This window comes from Nuphar pumila, chromosome 2, assembly GCF_984573655.1.
Source record: "Nuphar pumila chromosome 2, dmNupPumi1.hap1.1, whole genome shotgun sequence".
Taxonomy (NCBI): Eukaryota; Viridiplantae; Streptophyta; class Magnoliopsida; order Nymphaeales; family Nymphaeaceae; genus Nuphar; species Nuphar pumila.
This window is the reverse complement of record NC_143250.1, coordinates 65,527,270-65,544,307: the sequence shown is the minus strand read 5'-3', so window position 1 is coordinate 65,544,307 and position 17,038 is coordinate 65,527,270. Positions and strand designations below refer to the sequence as shown.

Below are 17,038 nucleotides of genomic sequence, written 5' to 3'. Positions count from 1 at the left end.
AAGTGTATGTTAAAAAACTTAGTTAAAATATTTTTCTAAAAGTTTCCTACAACCAAAACAAGTAAGAGAAAAATAAAATAAATAAATTCAAAACTTACCAAATAAGTGGTATGGTAGTATTAAGCTAAGTGGTTTTGGAAAGTGGTAAGTTTGTGTTGGAACTTAAGGAATTAGAAAAGGTTTGAAAGATGAGAGAAACTCTATAAAGAACCAAGGAGGTATGCCCCGTATTGGTCTCTTTAGAATATTCCAAGTTTTTCTCTCTCTTCTATTCTCTTCTCTCTCATTCTCTCTCCTTTTCTTTTTTTCTTGCTTCTCTTTTTTCTATTGAGTGTAGGTGGTCTGAACATCCATTGAAGGTCAGTTGATCAAGGAGTTGTAGCCACACATCGAAGGAGTGGTGCGGATCGATCCATTGAAGTGGTTGTTTTGACGTTTACGCCGATTTTGATGAAAAACTTTTCTATTCTTTACCTCTAGATCAAGACTCATATACACAAGTATATTTCGAGGTTGAATAGGTGAAACCATACATCAACCCATTCATACGTGGATTCAATGTTGGTTCTACCATATTTAGCATACAAAAATGTTTTCATAATCAAAAATTGCTTCTAGGACTCGATTTAAACCCGAATCGATCCCAGTGATAAGGTAAATTTTGGTTGCATATGTATGGAAAATTTACATATCAGATCTGATATATATACATATGAATGTAATGGGTTTTCGGACAGGGCTATAATATAGAAAAAAAATAGATTTTGACATATTATAGCCTTATTCGGCGAAATCAAGCATAGCCGATTGGCCTGAAACTGGATGCATGAGGGGTTTCGAACAAAAACCCTCATGGATCAGATTTGATCAGTGAAGGAAAGGGTCTGATCAGACCACAGGTGGGGTCATCTCAGTCCCTAGAGAAAAAAAACTATAATGTGCAAAATCATGCATGTGTTGTCGCAATTAAAAAAAACGGATTTAGGCCAAACCTTCACAAAATCGAGTATGGGAAGTTGTATCGAATTGACCCACACATGGATCAGTTATGAGCAATCCCCTAAACCATCTAGATCATTCCCTGGATGGGCCATCTCTGCCCGATTCTGAGAAAAAGTAAGACTCATGGGTTTATACTGCCCAATTTTCAGGAAAATCTGTAAGTTCATGATTTTGGACTCAGTATGGGTTGTATTTTCTATGAAAGAACTGATGTTATGTTGTTATTTCTCTCAATTGTGGACTACAATATCAATATAAGAAAATTAAAATAGAAAATAATTGTTGTTCCAAAATAAATTCAGTGTATAAATAATACTGAAAACTTTTATGAGAAAAACGTTTTCGGGATGATGGGCCATTTACCCGATTAAATGGCTGAGGATATGGGGTCAATATGCCAAAAAATTTATGTTGTTAATATGTAAATTTTATTCTTTTCATGTCTGATATGTTGTTAGTGAAAGACTATGTAAAGTTCAATTCGGTTTGCGTATTTTTGGTCACTTGAACGCACTTTGCTTGCTATTTTGCAAAACCAACCTAACATACATCAGGTAAATCATTCGTATCTCCCTCATTCGGAGGAGTTTTTACAAACGGTCTTAAAAAGCTAACAAAATTTCACATAACCTGTGAAATTTTCAACTTTATTCTCAGACTGTGCACGTAATAGCGACAACCGGAATAAAAAAGTACAGACAAGCACTAAACTGGTTGTATCTCCCTCGTTCGAAGAAATTTTTTTGAGCAGTTTGTGACATCGGAAAGATGACAAAATTTTATAGATTCTGTCAAAAATTGAGCTATATTTCTAGACTGTACACACTATTGTGGTAGTTACAATACCAGGTCAGTTTAACAAGTCCCGGACCAGCTAAAGACCAGAACCACAATGAATGCAATGCATGTTTGGATTTCAAATTTTGTTTCTAAGGATATATTGAATCTGTAAATACAATCTCAACACAGATATTATATAGGTGTGAGTACTCAAATGGAGGCATAAATTGAATAAGGCATTTATTGCACATATATGCCTTATTGCAAACTATGATCAAAATAAATGAAACATGCATTGAACGAGGATGTGTATGAATGCATCTAATTATATATGGACAGTGCCTATTGATGAATGAATGTTTAAAATTTAAAATGTTAAAAATGTACAATTGTGTATGACTATTGATTGACATTTGTAACTGTGCATCCATGAGCCATGAAGGGAGACTGAATCTTTAATTAGAATCATATTGTGAACTGTATGGACTTAACAAATTAAAAAGGTTAACCATGCGACACTAAACTATTGATGCTTGCAAGGAGAAGATAAGTGGTACATATTGGCTTCACGGATATTATTTTGAGCATGAAAGGTCGCTCCTCCCCAACCACAAACATAGAGGAAGCCTCAGTAGTAGACCATGGGGTGGATGATTAGAAACTCATGAGTGGAAATCTGATACATTAGGATGACGGTGTTGGGAGCGCTCTCTCGATACGATCGACCCTGACCCGAGACTAGTGAAAGATGTTCGGCTAGGTACGAAGCCACAAATTGTATGAATACACTCCCTGCTTTATGGCCCTGATTCAGGTTATTGCCTGTGTCATACCCACAAAGCTAAGAAGTGAGAACCTAAATTGATTGTACATTTAAATTGAAATAGCATGAATCACTTTAAAAAAAAAGCCTAATCAAAGATAAGTAAGTCACTCATGCTTAAATGGTCATTCGTTCTGCAATGGTAAGTGCATGCACATTTAATTGTTCATGCATAAAATGTCAACTGTATGTGATTAAAAATCATTCTATTCAATATAATGCATGTATCTTTAAATTGATGATTATTTGATTGCATGTGTGAGTTATAGGAATATTCTTTTGCATACTTGTTTTAATTTATGAGTACTGAATAACATTTTCTATCAGGCTTTCACAAGTCTGATGCGTTTTAGGTAAATTATGATGTGCAGCAGAGGAGCGGACGCGAAATATTTGGGTGGCGTCGAGAGCCAGCCTTTTCCTTTTTTGGAGATAGTTTAAAAAAAACAATTATTATTATTTTGAATTGAAAATACTTTGATGTAAATTTTAAATTATTAGAACTGAATTAAATGTTAATAGTGAATATTATTCACATTTTAATTCAGTTATGATGATTGATTTTACTGTAACACACTCAAAATATTTAACCCAAAGAAAAAGATGGTTTTCGCTTTTTTAAACAAAAAAAAAATCTCTAAAGTTTTTGGGTTAAAATTTTGGGGTGTTACACCTAGACAGGACCTTTCTTAGCCTTGTGCCAAGCACCACCCATGTTGGATCCATACTTGCTAAAGTTGTAAGTGGGTGCGAGAAGTGATGCGCAAAATGTCAAGTGCATGGTGTATTTTAAAAAAACACCACAATGCATGAAACATGAAACTTGTAAGCAACACAAGGAGAAGCGAGCAAGAAGCAATAGACAAAACTCGACTTTTATCTTGGCCACGTCTTTAACCATTTTGCTCAAAAGTACCTATCATATATATATATATGCTTTATAATAATAAATAAATTTTAAAAAATATAATTACTTTAACATGAAATTGCATTTCCAACTTTGCAAAAGCTCAAATTTGTATAATGGGAAGCAGGTTTCTTACAAGGTATCATAATTATGAAAGAAGTACATGGCTCACGCTTTGAAAATGAACTTCCAATTAAGCGACTTTCATAGATTTTTAAAAGCTTTTGGTAATTGTGGGGTCTTAGGTAGAAATAATGAGGGTGAAAAACAAATTAGGCTAGCACCATATATGATCTACGCAATAAAATTCAAACTCATTAACATAGACGACTGAAGTTGGTCAATCTGAGTCACTATTAATAGAAAGGGAAAAAATGGCAAAACTCTAAAGCTTTTCAAATTCATTTTCTTTTTTAATGAGCATTGCATTGGAGACCATATGTGTTCCACCCATCTAGTGTGACCGATTAATAAAAGTTACCAAGTTCATGGGATATCACAAGTCGACCATATAGAACTTCATACGGGGCCATACCAATGCTGGCAAGAAAGCTACTATTGTACGAAAACTCTGCAAGCTTTATATGCTTGTCCCACTCGCCTGCCCAATCCAAAGCACATGCTCTCAACATGTCCTCGAGGGTTTGGATTATACGCTCTGTCTGCCTATCCGTTTGTGGGTGGAACATCATACTGAACTTCAATGTAGTGCCTAAAGCCTTCTGTAATTGGTGCCAGAATCGAGATGTGAAACACAGATCTTGATTTGACACTATCGAACGTGGCACCCTTTGAAGCCTAACGATCTCATCCACATAGAGATTAGCCAAACTTTCCAAACTCTGACTGATTCTGATCGGGAGGAAGTGAGCACTCTTCATCAAATGGTTCACTATCACCCAAATGGCATTGCGCTATCATCGGGTCTTAGGCAACCCTACTATGAAATCCATTGAGATATCATCCCACTTCCACTCTGGGATCTGAAGTGGCTGCAGAAGTGCACCAGGTCTCTGGTGCTCAATATTCACCTACTGACAAGTGAGACACCGGGACATGAACTCCGCGATGTCGTGCTTCATCTCATTCCACCAGTAAGTCCTCTAAAGATCTTTAAACGTCTTGGTGGAACCAGACTGAACGGAATATCTAGACCTATGGGCTTCACTCATCAGCTCCTCCTGCAACGCCTTCGGAACCCACCATCTGTCTCCAAACATGATGGTTTCATCCTCTTCTCGGCGAAATTGTGCCTCTGGCTTTTGGGCACTCACGCATAGCTTCTCGAAATCCAGATCGATTGACTGAAGCTCCTCGATCCAATCTATGATCTTTGGTCTTGCCTGCATCCCCGCATAAAGGATGCGTTTGGAGTCATTCACAAAAGGCTACCATCTGACGAACTCCTCGACCAGATCCCAACTGCACCCAATCATGCTAGCTATTGTGACCGACACCTTTCTACTAAGCGTATCTGCCACCACATTCGCCTTACCAGGATGGTAAGCAATGGAGAAGTCATAGTCCTTCAGGAACTCCAACCACCTACGCTGCCTCAAATTTAAATCACGTTGTGTGAATATGTACTTGAGGCTCTTGTGATCGGACATGATCTCAAACTATTTCTCATAAATAGTGGCGCCAGATCTTCAATGTGAAGACCACTGCCGCTAATTCCAAGTCATGCATGGGGTAATTCTTCTCGTGCACCTTCAGCTGTCGAGAAGCATACGTTATGACCTTTCCATGCTGGATAAGGACACAACTTAGTCCGGTACTCGAAGCATCTTTGTACACAACGAAACCACCCATACCAGAAGGCAACGTCAAAACGGGTGTCGTGGTCAATCTTTTCTTTAGTTGTTGAAAATTGTCTTCGCATCGAGGTGACCACTCAAACTTCACTCCTTTTTGCAACAGTCGATTCATCGGGGTAACTATACGCGAGAAGTCTTGAATGAATCAATGGTAATAGCCTGTCAATCCCAAGAAACTCCTGATGTCAGTCACCGTCTTTGGTTGCTCCCAAGACAAAACGGCCTCCACCATGGTTGGATCAACCTCCATGCCCCTTTCGGATATCACGTGACCGAGAAACATCACCCTATCAATCCAGAACTCGCACTTTGAGAACTTGGCATAAAGTTGGTGTTCTCTCAGTGTCTGTAGTATGATCTGTAGATCCTCTTGATGCTCTTTTATACTCTCCGAGTAGATAAGAATGTCATTGATGAACACGATGACAAACGAATCCAGCCATAAACTGAAAACCTGATTCATTAGGTCCATAAACGCTGCAGGGGCATTGGTGAGTCCATAGGTACTCATAATGCTCATATCTGGACCTAAATGTTGTTTTCATAATATCCTCCGTCTTGATTCTTAATTGATGGTAACCAGAACAAAGGTCGATCTTCGAGAACACATTTGTATTCCTCAGTTGATTGAAAAAATCATCGATCTTAGGCAATGGGTACTTGTTCTTCACCGTTACTTGGTTTAACATAAGGTAGTCGATACAAAGTCGCATTGAACCATCCTCGTTTTTGACAAAGAGGACCGGTGCACCCTAGGGAGACACACTCAGCCTGATAAAACCTTTGTCAGGAAGCTCCTGCAACTGCTTCTTCAGTTCTACTAACTCTGCAGGTGCCATATAATACGAAGCTTGAGAAACTGGTGTCGTACCAGACACTAGCTCGATCGAGAACCCAATCTCTCGATGCGGTGACAAACTTAGCAAGTCCTCATAAAAGACATCCTGAAACTCGTGGACAACGTCTAACTGTTTCAAGGGTGTCGCCTGGCTGTCTTGCATGGACACACTAGCCAAGAACACCATACAACCATGTTTGTGGTACTTGAAGATCTTCAAAGCGAAAATAATCTTCACCTCGCTTACCGGTCTAGTCGAATGAAATGACAATACAGACAAATCGGGACGTTCCAAGATAACTTTCTTGCCCCGACACTGGAGGGTAGCATTATGTCTGGATAACCAGTCCATACACAGAATGACAGCATAAAACATTATATCTAGTATGACCAAGTTGGTAGACAACTCATGCCCCTCGATAACAATGCTAACTGCCAGAAAATGCTTTCTGTAGGAAGAGGATGCACCCGTAGGTGACATCACATCCAGAGCCCTTTCAAGGCTAACAAGAACCAAATCGAGCAATTTCGTGAATGACGCAGAAATAAATCTATGGGTCACACCCGAATCAAACATCACTCGAGCAAAGTGATCATCAACTAAGAAGATACCTTTGATCAGGTCAGTCTGATCACCCTGAGTGGTTGTTGTAGCCGCATAGACTCGTTCGTTGGTTTTGCGTTGTCCTTGTTGTTGTTGAGGCCTCTGTTGATGTTGTTGTTGTTGTTGTTGTCCTCCCTGAGCCGTTGGCTTGTTCGAACAGAATGGAACAATGTGCTCTGGTTGCTGGCACTAATAGCAGACCCCCTTGAACATCGGGCAAAAACCCAGTGGATGGTTCTTGCCACACTTGCGACATACTGACTGGGCCTTTTCCTGTTGTCTCTGTTGCTGGGGTCGACCCTGTTGTGCATCCTACTGTCGCCCATCACGGGTTTGTTGCTTCTTGCCACCTTGCACCTTTCTACCTGTAGGTGGATTCTTCCTCGTCCCGCTCGAAGAACCTCCTTCATTACCACCTCCTTTCTGAAATATAGTCTTAGACCTCTATCAGTCCTATGTCAGGATTGTGGCAAACTCTATCGCATCAGTCAGGGTAGTAGGCCGGCTTATCAACACACGAGTCCGCAGTTCATCCTTCAACTAGCGCACGAACTTGGCCGCCCTTGCTTTTTTATTGGCGAACAAGTTTGAGCAATAGCACTCCAAACTCCTGAACTTGGTGGAGTAGTCCACCAAACTCGTGCTTTCCTGAGCAAGCTCAAGGAACCGCTGTTGCATATGCTCCTGAGCGAATGAAGGAAAATAGGTGTTCAGGAACCCCTTCCTAAACACCTCCCAGGAAACCACATCCATATCAACGTACTTCACCCTTCGCAAAGTGTCATACCACTTTTAGGCATCGCCCTTTAGACGGTATGTGCCAAAATATGTCTTCCTATCAAAGGGGACAGGTAGGACATCGAACACCCACTCAACCTCCACCACAACAAAGCAGTGGATTAGCGACGACCACATTCCGTCGCTAATCCGTCGCTAACTGGCTTAGCGACGACGAGGCGACGGTATGCTTACGTCAAGAATTTTTCGACGCTAACTGGCGACGGAATAAATTCGTCGCCCGTTCCATCGCTAATTGCGACGGACTAACGAGCGATGTATTCCGTCGCCAATCCACCGGTACTAAACGGCGACCTCGGCTTGGCGATGAATTTACGTCTGTTGTTAAGCCATCGCTAGATTTATATGCATAGTGACGGATGTTTCCATCGCTAATCCGTTGCAAACACGAAAGAAAATAAAAAAATTATTTGAAAATTAAATACCGAGAACGGTACAATTTATATTTCCTGTACAATTTATATTTCCTGTAAATAAAAAACAAACTACACAAAAAATTCTATATAAAAGGAACCTACTATAATTAATCGTTCCACCTTAAAATTAACAAGTTTAATTATTTACAATTCAATAATTACAATTAGGAAACAAAAAAAAATAGAACTTCTTCAACACAGTTCTCTAATCATCGCCAAGATTTTGTGCGTCTTCTTGTTTATTGCCTTTATCTGTCCCTTCAGCTCCGCTACGCTGATTATCGCTAGCAGCCTATACAAGAAAAGAACAGTCAGTATTGATAAACAAAATATAATAAAATAAATTACACATTTGTCGTGACACCTAAATTACACACTAGCAACCTACACAAGAAAAGAACAGTCAGTATTGATTATTCTTACAAATCTTGCAGGGACACCTAATTTGACCTGTGGGATCCACTGTACTGACACTTGTCGTTGCAAATTCAATAAAACTGTCAACACCATCCATATATTCATGCGATAACTCATTGTCCACTATCCTACGGTACATCCATTCACGGTTTGCAGTCATTTTCTTATGATCTTACGAATAATAGCCTAACGAATTAAAAGAGAACAATCAGAATCCTACGATGAAGAAAATATCAAATTTATCATGCAATATATGATGTCATACAATAACAAGAATTTTGATGCATGCATTGATAACTTAATATTTTCATGTGCAAACTATTAATGACACGATACAATCATTTGAAGCATGCTTTCATTATACAATTTCACATGGAAGTCACAATCAAATTAAAAGTAACTAAATGCAAGCATGGATACAATTACATCAAACATTGCAATACATCGTAATCATTCATATCAAACAAATGACAAACATGTACCTGCAGCAAACACACTTCAATATCTCACTAACTACTATCATGCCTAGGATGGACTCCGTACTCCAAAAATAAGAACACTTTCATATTCATACATTAAAATCATGTTCAGCATGATCTCCGAACTCCAACAAAGCAACCCTAAATATCAACAACTGAGTGTGTGAACAATAAAGTGTTACATCTAATAAATTAAATAGCATGTGATACACTTGCATCACTTACTCACCACGGGTATTTACCTGATTTGCATTGTTTTTGTCACTTACTTACCACAGGTGGCTGAGCACGAGCTGGTTCCGTTGAAAAATCTGCACAAAAAAACGTTGTTTTAAAATGAAGTCACCACAAAAAAAAGAGGTTGTTCCGACAAGGGGTCGACTCCCCTGCTGTTTCGGCAGGGGGTCGACCCCCTTACGAAACATAGGGGGTTAAAACCCTTACGGAACATAGGGGGTTAACTGACCCCCTGTTCGGGCAGGGGGTCGACCCCCAGCCTTTCCGCCAATGAGTTGACCCCCTGCCGGAACAGCAGGGGGTCGACCCCCTGCCTGTTCCGGCAGGGGGTTAAACTCCTGTCGGAAAGGCTGGGGGTTAACCCCATGCCGGGGTCGACCCCCTGCTGGAAAACGCGAAGGGGGGGGGGGGGTCCTTTACCTGTCTCCGGGCGACGGGGCATGCGGACGGTGGGACCGACGAACGGTGGGAGCAGCGAAAGAACAAAAGGAAAAGTTGTCTGGGATTAGGGTTATTCGAAAATTAGCGACGGATTAATTCTGTCGCTAAGCCGACGTAAATCAAATTTATGAAACGAGCGACGGACTATAGGTTGTCGCCAAGTCTGTCGTTAATTAGCGACGGAACAACTTTTGTCGCAAACGTCGTCGCCAGATGGTGCGGTCGTAACAACAAAACAATTTGTCGCAAAAGTCGTCGCTAATTAGCAACGGACTGGGCGACGGACTATATTTCGTCGCTATGTTCGTAAGCTTCATTGATTATAGCGACGGATGTTTTTCGCTCGTTAATCCGTCGTGAACTAGCGACGAAATATTTTTGTCACTAAAGTCCGTCGCTAACAACATATTTTCTTTTAGTGCTCCTCAACCTAGCTCTCGGTTGACTCTGGGTTGGCCTTGCCTGCAAAAGTTGGCAGGTCCAACTTTAGGAACCACTCGAAGATAGCGCCGCTTATGTTCGGAATAACCTCGACAGGATGTTCACGAGCAGCTGCCTGCGCAACGTGTGCCACCTGCGCTGCCTAAGTTGTATATACCATCTGCGTTATCATGGTCTCAGTCAGAGTACGGAGGGTATTCATCATGAAATCCATCTGCTTCTGCCAGTTTGCGGGAGCACCAGTCGAAGACGAAGCACCCTTGCATCCATATATCTATAACGTGCAAATTGTTCACAAAAATTAGACCCTTATCGATCTTACCATCCCAAACCATAGCAACTTATTATTTATTAATTATGAAAAGAAGAGTGTTTAAACAATAATTTGCAAGAAATATATTAGAGTTATTTAAATGACATAAAAGTAAATAAATGAAATCTGAGTTACGATGTCTCTCTATGAACTGTCCATCAAAAGTGTGACACTCGTGGCTCTACCAAAAGATAGTCGTTTCACTGATTTCCTTCGGCTGCAAAAACTATAAAAGTAAGGGTGTCAGAAATCTGAAGAATTTTGCGTACGAATCCCTCTAATGAAATAAATGAGCATAAAAAATACAGATAAGATTCATGCAATAACTTAGATGTATGCATTTATGACAAATTCATAATCCACTTAAGCAATCATACAATAGGGAACAATCATTAAGCATGAGAAAACATTTAACAATTAACAATAATCACAAATTTAGCAATAAACCCATTTAACATGCTTTAAGAAACAATATTATGCATTCACCAATATTTATCAGTTAAGGGAACAAGTAAACATGCATGATCTAACGCATAGCAGGAATATGCATGACTTCAGTGCAATGCATGAATAAATTATTATCTTTCATTATAGTTTTCCTTTCATGTGCATGTCTTTATTAAATGCATACAATTTAAGTTCTTTTTTTTAATTACCGTTGTCCGCAGATGCACCAAACAAGTATAATTTTCTGAGGTTAAGTAGGGTTCACAAGGTAACTTATCACACAAATTGTATTTTATTACTGGGTTCCAAACTTAGCCCTCGATTGAATCACCTTCAAAACATTAGACCTCAACATCTAATGTCGTGACACTAAGGACCTCCATATACAATAGTGTCACTTTCTTGGTATATCAAAATAACAATAGTTGTGTCTACACACCACTCCCAGATAAAGTGACAGACTCTTTCTAAAACCGTGGTCAGAAGAAAGAACCTCAATATCGGGTTCAGGAGTAATAAGTAAAGCACACGAAGTTTTTGTATCCTCGTGGTCTCCCATCGAATCTCTAAGATGCTCATTCTTTCGATGGGAGATTTCAGAACATATATTACACTATTCTTATTCATTATCTTTTTATTAAAAGTCAATCATTAAGTTTTAAAATTAAACATGCAAAAGCAAAGTCAAAAGCTCGCATCTAGCCTTGCGAGAGTCATCACGGGACTTCCGCCTGTGAAAACACGTGGAATAGTGCAATACAAATAAATATGATTTTTGTGATGCATTTAAAAGCAAATAATGAAGGAGCAAACCATAGCTCGAAGCCCACAGGGACCATGATAATTTATCTTGATTCATCGATGCACCATATGCCAAAAACCATGACAACATGCCATACACAAAATCGATCACATGCTTTCTAAATGCACTTTCATAGATGCAGATTTCAACTATGCACATGGAACAAGAATGTTTAGAGGCATGTTTATATTCATTTCATATAATAGTGACATGTGCATGCTTTCATGTAATGCACCTATTCAAGGCAAATATATGCTCCCATTCGCTTTGCATAGTCATGTCAATTACATGTATTCATTGTATGCGTATTCAAGTCAATGCATGTTTTCTTCGAGTATGCATATTCATGTAAATGCATCTTTCCATTAAGTGTGCATGTTCTCATCAAATTGCTCTTGCATCAAGTGCCCATACTACTAATGAATTGTTTCTCATAGAAATAAACATCAATGCATATTCTTAGTGCATTCATAACAACACTTGCCTTAAATACATACAAATTGTTGCTCATGTGAATACTCAACCCAACGTATGCTCATAAAATCTTAACCTTTTGAATATATTTGTCCCATACAATTCAAATGCAACATCTGGAATTTTAACTGTATAGGTAACCCATGTGTAGAAACTCCCTTTTTTTTCATTGAAAATACTCAACCCAACCAACAGCAGATCGGTTGGGGTTTTGTTCTTCTTCTTTTTTGACAGCTTACACCCAACCGACCTAGTCGGCTGGGGTCCCAAATAGACCGAGTCGACTGAGTCTAGTCTGGGCAGACTCTAGTCGGGCCTGGCAATGGACTGCTAGGCCTACCCCAATCCAGCCCAAGGGGCCCAGTCCAACCCAAGGGCTGGACTGGGTCCGAACAGTCCCTGCCAACCCAGATTAGCCGAGCTAGCCCAGTCGAATCCATCGATTGGGCCTGACAGCTCGTGCACAGGCCCAATTGATGGGCCTGTGTGCTTGCTCTCAGGACTAGGCAACCCCCCTAATATAGCTAAAACAAAATTTATATATAATTTTTTTTTTAACTTGCAAGAGTCACTATTCATATGTGCTTACAAAATAAATCCAAACCTATACATATTCAGAATATCATATGAACAATAACTTTATTGAAGATACTTTTTCAATGATGCACATATATATTTAATGTTTTCAGCAAGCATGCCATTGTACACAGTTTTTATGCAAAATACAAGAATACTATGTGATTCAACCTATTCTATCATGCACAACCCAATCCATATCAAGATCCAAACGTAGAAATCGATTATTCACCGACTAGGGTTCAAAAAGGACCACTCCTTCCACAATAAAAATTCTGTTATAATAGGTCCAAAATTTTTTTTTTATAAAAAAGATGAGAACCATCGAAAATCAGCCATGGAGGAAGATCCATGGATCATCCTCCATGCGTTTTTGAGGAAGCAACCATACAAATGCTTTTTCATGGAATTTCATGCAAGGGATCGCATAAAATCGAATCGGCATTCGATTTCTCACCTATATTCAAAAGAAGAGGCATGTACCTTGCATGGATCGAAAGAAACGAAAAAAACAAAGAAATCGACGATAGAAAGAGGTTGATGGCTAGAGAAGAAGATCTTCTTCTTCTTCTTCTTCTTCTTCTTCTTCTTCTTCTTCTTCTTCTTCTTCTTCTTCCTCACTTTCGTCTCCTTCCCTTTCTCTCTCTTTCTCTCTTTCTCTCTTTCTTTTTTCCCTCTTTTCTTCTCTTTCCCTTCTTTCTCCTTTTTTTTCTACATATACAATGGGAGAGGGGGTGACGTCCCTCCCCTTCTCCAGCCCTTTCTAAAAGGGCTAGAGAGAGTTTCCAAAAAGAGAACCCTCTCTCCCTTTTGTTTCCAAAATTTTTGAAACTTTTTTAAAGTTGACTTTTTAAAAAAAATATATTTCAACCCTTTTAAAATTCTTTCTTAACCTCTCTTAATCTGGAATAAAGACACTTTTAAAGAGTCCTACTCAGCCCCAAAAATAAAATTCAGAATTAGTTTTAATTAATTAAAATTATCTAAAAACGTCCAAAAATAGCCAAATTAACCCAGATTTCTCTCTAACCTTATTAAACCTCAAAATAAAGCTTTATATTTTATTTAAAGTTGAAAAAAAGTTGGGCTTAGATTTTGATTTGGATCTCGATCCAAGATCCAAACCCATACCCAAAATGAAAATGGATCAAGACCTGGATCAAATCCAGATTTAAGTAGGACTTAAATAGGACCCAAATCCATACCAGTTCGGATCGTAGGCCTTGGATCCAATCTAATCTAACTCCGGATTCATTTCGATAAACTGCTCAATTTTTAAGAAAATGCAATTTTTGGGCAAACCAGAACTCAAATTCAGAAAAAAAAAATATCATTGTGCTCAGAATTCAGAGACGCATCCAACGATATATTACATGCATATAAAATTTTGAATTTCGCCCAAAAATAACTTGAATTTTGCTTGAATTCAAAAGTCGAAACTAAAACTTTTTCTCACATTTCGATTGGCTCATTTAGACCTAGTTGATGAGACTTGGGTCAAACACGAACTCAAAAACATCAGTCTAAAAATCAAGTCTCAAACAATTTTTCTTCCAGACAGCCAAATTTTTGACAAAAAATCAAATTTAACTAAGTATGAAAATACGCGATATTACAACAAGTTTGAAATCCATGGGTTGTAACACCCCAAGATTTTTAACCCGAAAATTTTGAGAAGTTTTTTTCATCAGCGGAAACATTTTTTAATATCTCGGATCAAAAACCTTGGGCAAGTTACTGGTCGGTCAATCACTCTAGTACTAGATTTTTATAAAAAAGAACAAATCAACTTAAAGTTTCATTGTTGCATATAGAGTATTGTTCAACATGAAAATAAACAATACTAGAGTTTATAAAAAACAATATAATATAAGTTCCAAAAATCCAATCTTCAGGAAAAGAAATGGTTTGGCTTGCTGACTCTACCACAATTACTCGTCATCACCCTGGTAGATCATTCAACGCGTGTAATTGTGTAGGGGGTCAATTACAAGGCTCCCATAGGAATACAATGACAAAGTACATATATATAAAAGCAGGCATACATGAATCATCATTTTTCAAGCATGAACAAATACCATGGCATTGATAAATCACAGAACCATTGAAAATCTAAATTCAACACTTATGCATGATCATGTATAATATGCATGACTTAACAATGCAGTAGATCGTCCATATATGATATGAGTGGCTTATAACTCTTTCTTTTAGATGATCTTTCTTAAATGATGCATTCTATGCTTTGACTAAATTCTCCATACACTTTTATTCCTCTTGTTAACAATCTCTATGGGTACATAGACAATATCTGGATCGGAGATACGACCAAGGTGTACATTCAAACAATTTGTGTCATATTACTTTGACCATGCACATCCTTTCTGGCCATGAGCGAGGGACGAAACTTATCGAGAGAGAAATCCCAACACCTTCAACCTGATATATCAGTCTTTTCATAAGCTAAAGCTTTATTCACTACCACCCCGCGGCTCCGGTAGTATCTATCCTCTGTCTCCATGGCTGGAGAAGCAATCCTATGTGCTTTACAATAACCCACTGAGCGAATCAAACTGGCTTACTCTCTCATTGTAAGCAACATGACAATTAACATTCACTTTCTTAATTAGTTAATCCTCATGACATACGCACTTAAACATTATTTGCAAACTTTCAAAGGCATTCATAGGGCACAAGTGTAACACCCCAAATTTCAAACTTGCGAACCTTTTTAGAAAAATAGGCAAGAGACTAAAAATATCTCTTTCCTTCAGAGTTTGTTTATGAAATCAGCGGAAGACTATTCTTTTGTTAAATTCAGAAAGACAAGCTGACAATTTTGAGCGCATTAGCTAAAAGAACCAAAACGCACAAACCATGCTACTTGCAAGACACTTGGAAAAGCCACTTCCATTAAAAGAAGTTTCCAAATAGTACAAAATTCAGATATCCCAAGGAAAATTTGTTACAAAAGCAAAACGTCCAAAACACGAGTTAAGAGCACGAAGAAGAAAATCTTAAAGTCATTTTGCCATTGCGTCATCGCCCGTAGTGTACCTAATCATTATATGTACTCATAGAATGGGTTAGTTTCACGAAAAACTAGTAGGTGCACAAAAGAGACTACAATAAATTGAATTATGTACATTTAATTCAGTATGCTAAGCAGTGTAAAGCAAATATGCAGTTAAACAGGTAAGTAGTGCAAGCGCGTAAGTAGTACAAGCACGTAAGTAGTACAAGCGTGTAAGTAGTGCAAGCGAGTAAGTAGTGTAAGCACGTTTTACAACCTAACAACCAGTGTGAACAAACTTTATGTTTCGATATTACAGGCCTCCGGGTATGTGCAGGCAAAACATAAAAACAACTGAGACTAGTTCGGGTGTCTGTTATTCTATGTATTTTAAATAAGCCGAATAGCTAGTTGAGTCCACTCCTAAAGAGACGACTTTAGCCGAGAGAGGATTCTTCAAAGGTAGGTAAGCAGTGTCACGGATGCATCCAACTTCTGCAGAAGTGTTGAGATAACTATTGTAGCCCCTTTCTCCTAACTCTAATGACTGGAGAGGCCGGATCATTGTCCGTGGGGTAGTTGTTAACAACCTATCCATTGAAGTTTTGTACCGCTCTGTCCTCTCCCTTGACAGACAACAAGAAGCGGATGGGTGCATTAGGGGTTGCTTAACTAACGACCCATCCCATGTTGTAGTCTTTAAACCACTCAAGTGTCTTGCCTGTGAAGGCGAATCACTCACCATTTAAGTGATTACAGCATTATGCATTTAGCACTATTCGAGGTCGCACGACCATCTCATCCGATCATCGCAGTACTAGCGTGTTGCACACGACTACAAGTACTCTAGGATGAAAGGGGTATAGCCCCTCAATAGCAGCCTCAACAAGAGTGTTTCACAAAGATGTAAAGTTTCTCAAATGTTACTTTTGACATTCTTTATCTTTTGAAACAGTCAGCAGCTTTTGCCAACATTTGGCATGCGGTTTTCTAGAATCTCATATGCTATTGGGGTATCTACATGCTTCGCATGACTCGATACCAGCCTCGATAGACGAAATACAAGTTTCTCAACAGAACCCTTGCTAAGAAGTTCGCTCGAACCCTAACTCGTCTGCATGACTGCGTACTCAAAGAGCCAGAATTCTTGTGAGGTATCTTTCACCTTAGACGAGGATGTAACGCTAGCTCCCAACTCAACTCTCATTGCAAGAGAGAGAGTGGTGAATGCCCCTTACATCCTCCATGAGGATATTTTTAAGGCATACGCAAAGAGCGAAAACCTACGCATCATCTGCAATAGTAAAGCAGTAACAACACATGCAAAATCAAGAGCTTAGGCGCAAAGCGCGATGGCAAAGTAAAGACAGTAAGCAAAAGTACAACGCAAAACCTCAGTGTAACGCGCAACGG

At 38.9% G+C, this 17,038-nt stretch overlaps 1 protein-coding gene across 1 annotated transcript; it reads right to left on the bottom strand.

Annotated features, from left to right (window-relative positions):
• Positions 1–6,081: 6,081 nt before the first annotated feature.
• Positions 6,082–7,524, bottom strand: LOC149845611 (uncharacterized). The gene is made up of 3 exons (XM_089988723.1): positions 7,321–7,524; positions 7,129–7,194; positions 6,082–6,960 (listed from the first exon to the last, which is right to left on the bottom strand). The coding sequence occupies exons 1-3, from the start codon at positions 7,522–7,524 to the stop codon at positions 6,082–6,084; spliced, it is 1,149 nt and encodes a 382-aa protein (XP_089844849.1).
• Between the last annotated feature and the right edge of the window lie 9,514 nt (positions 7,525–17,038).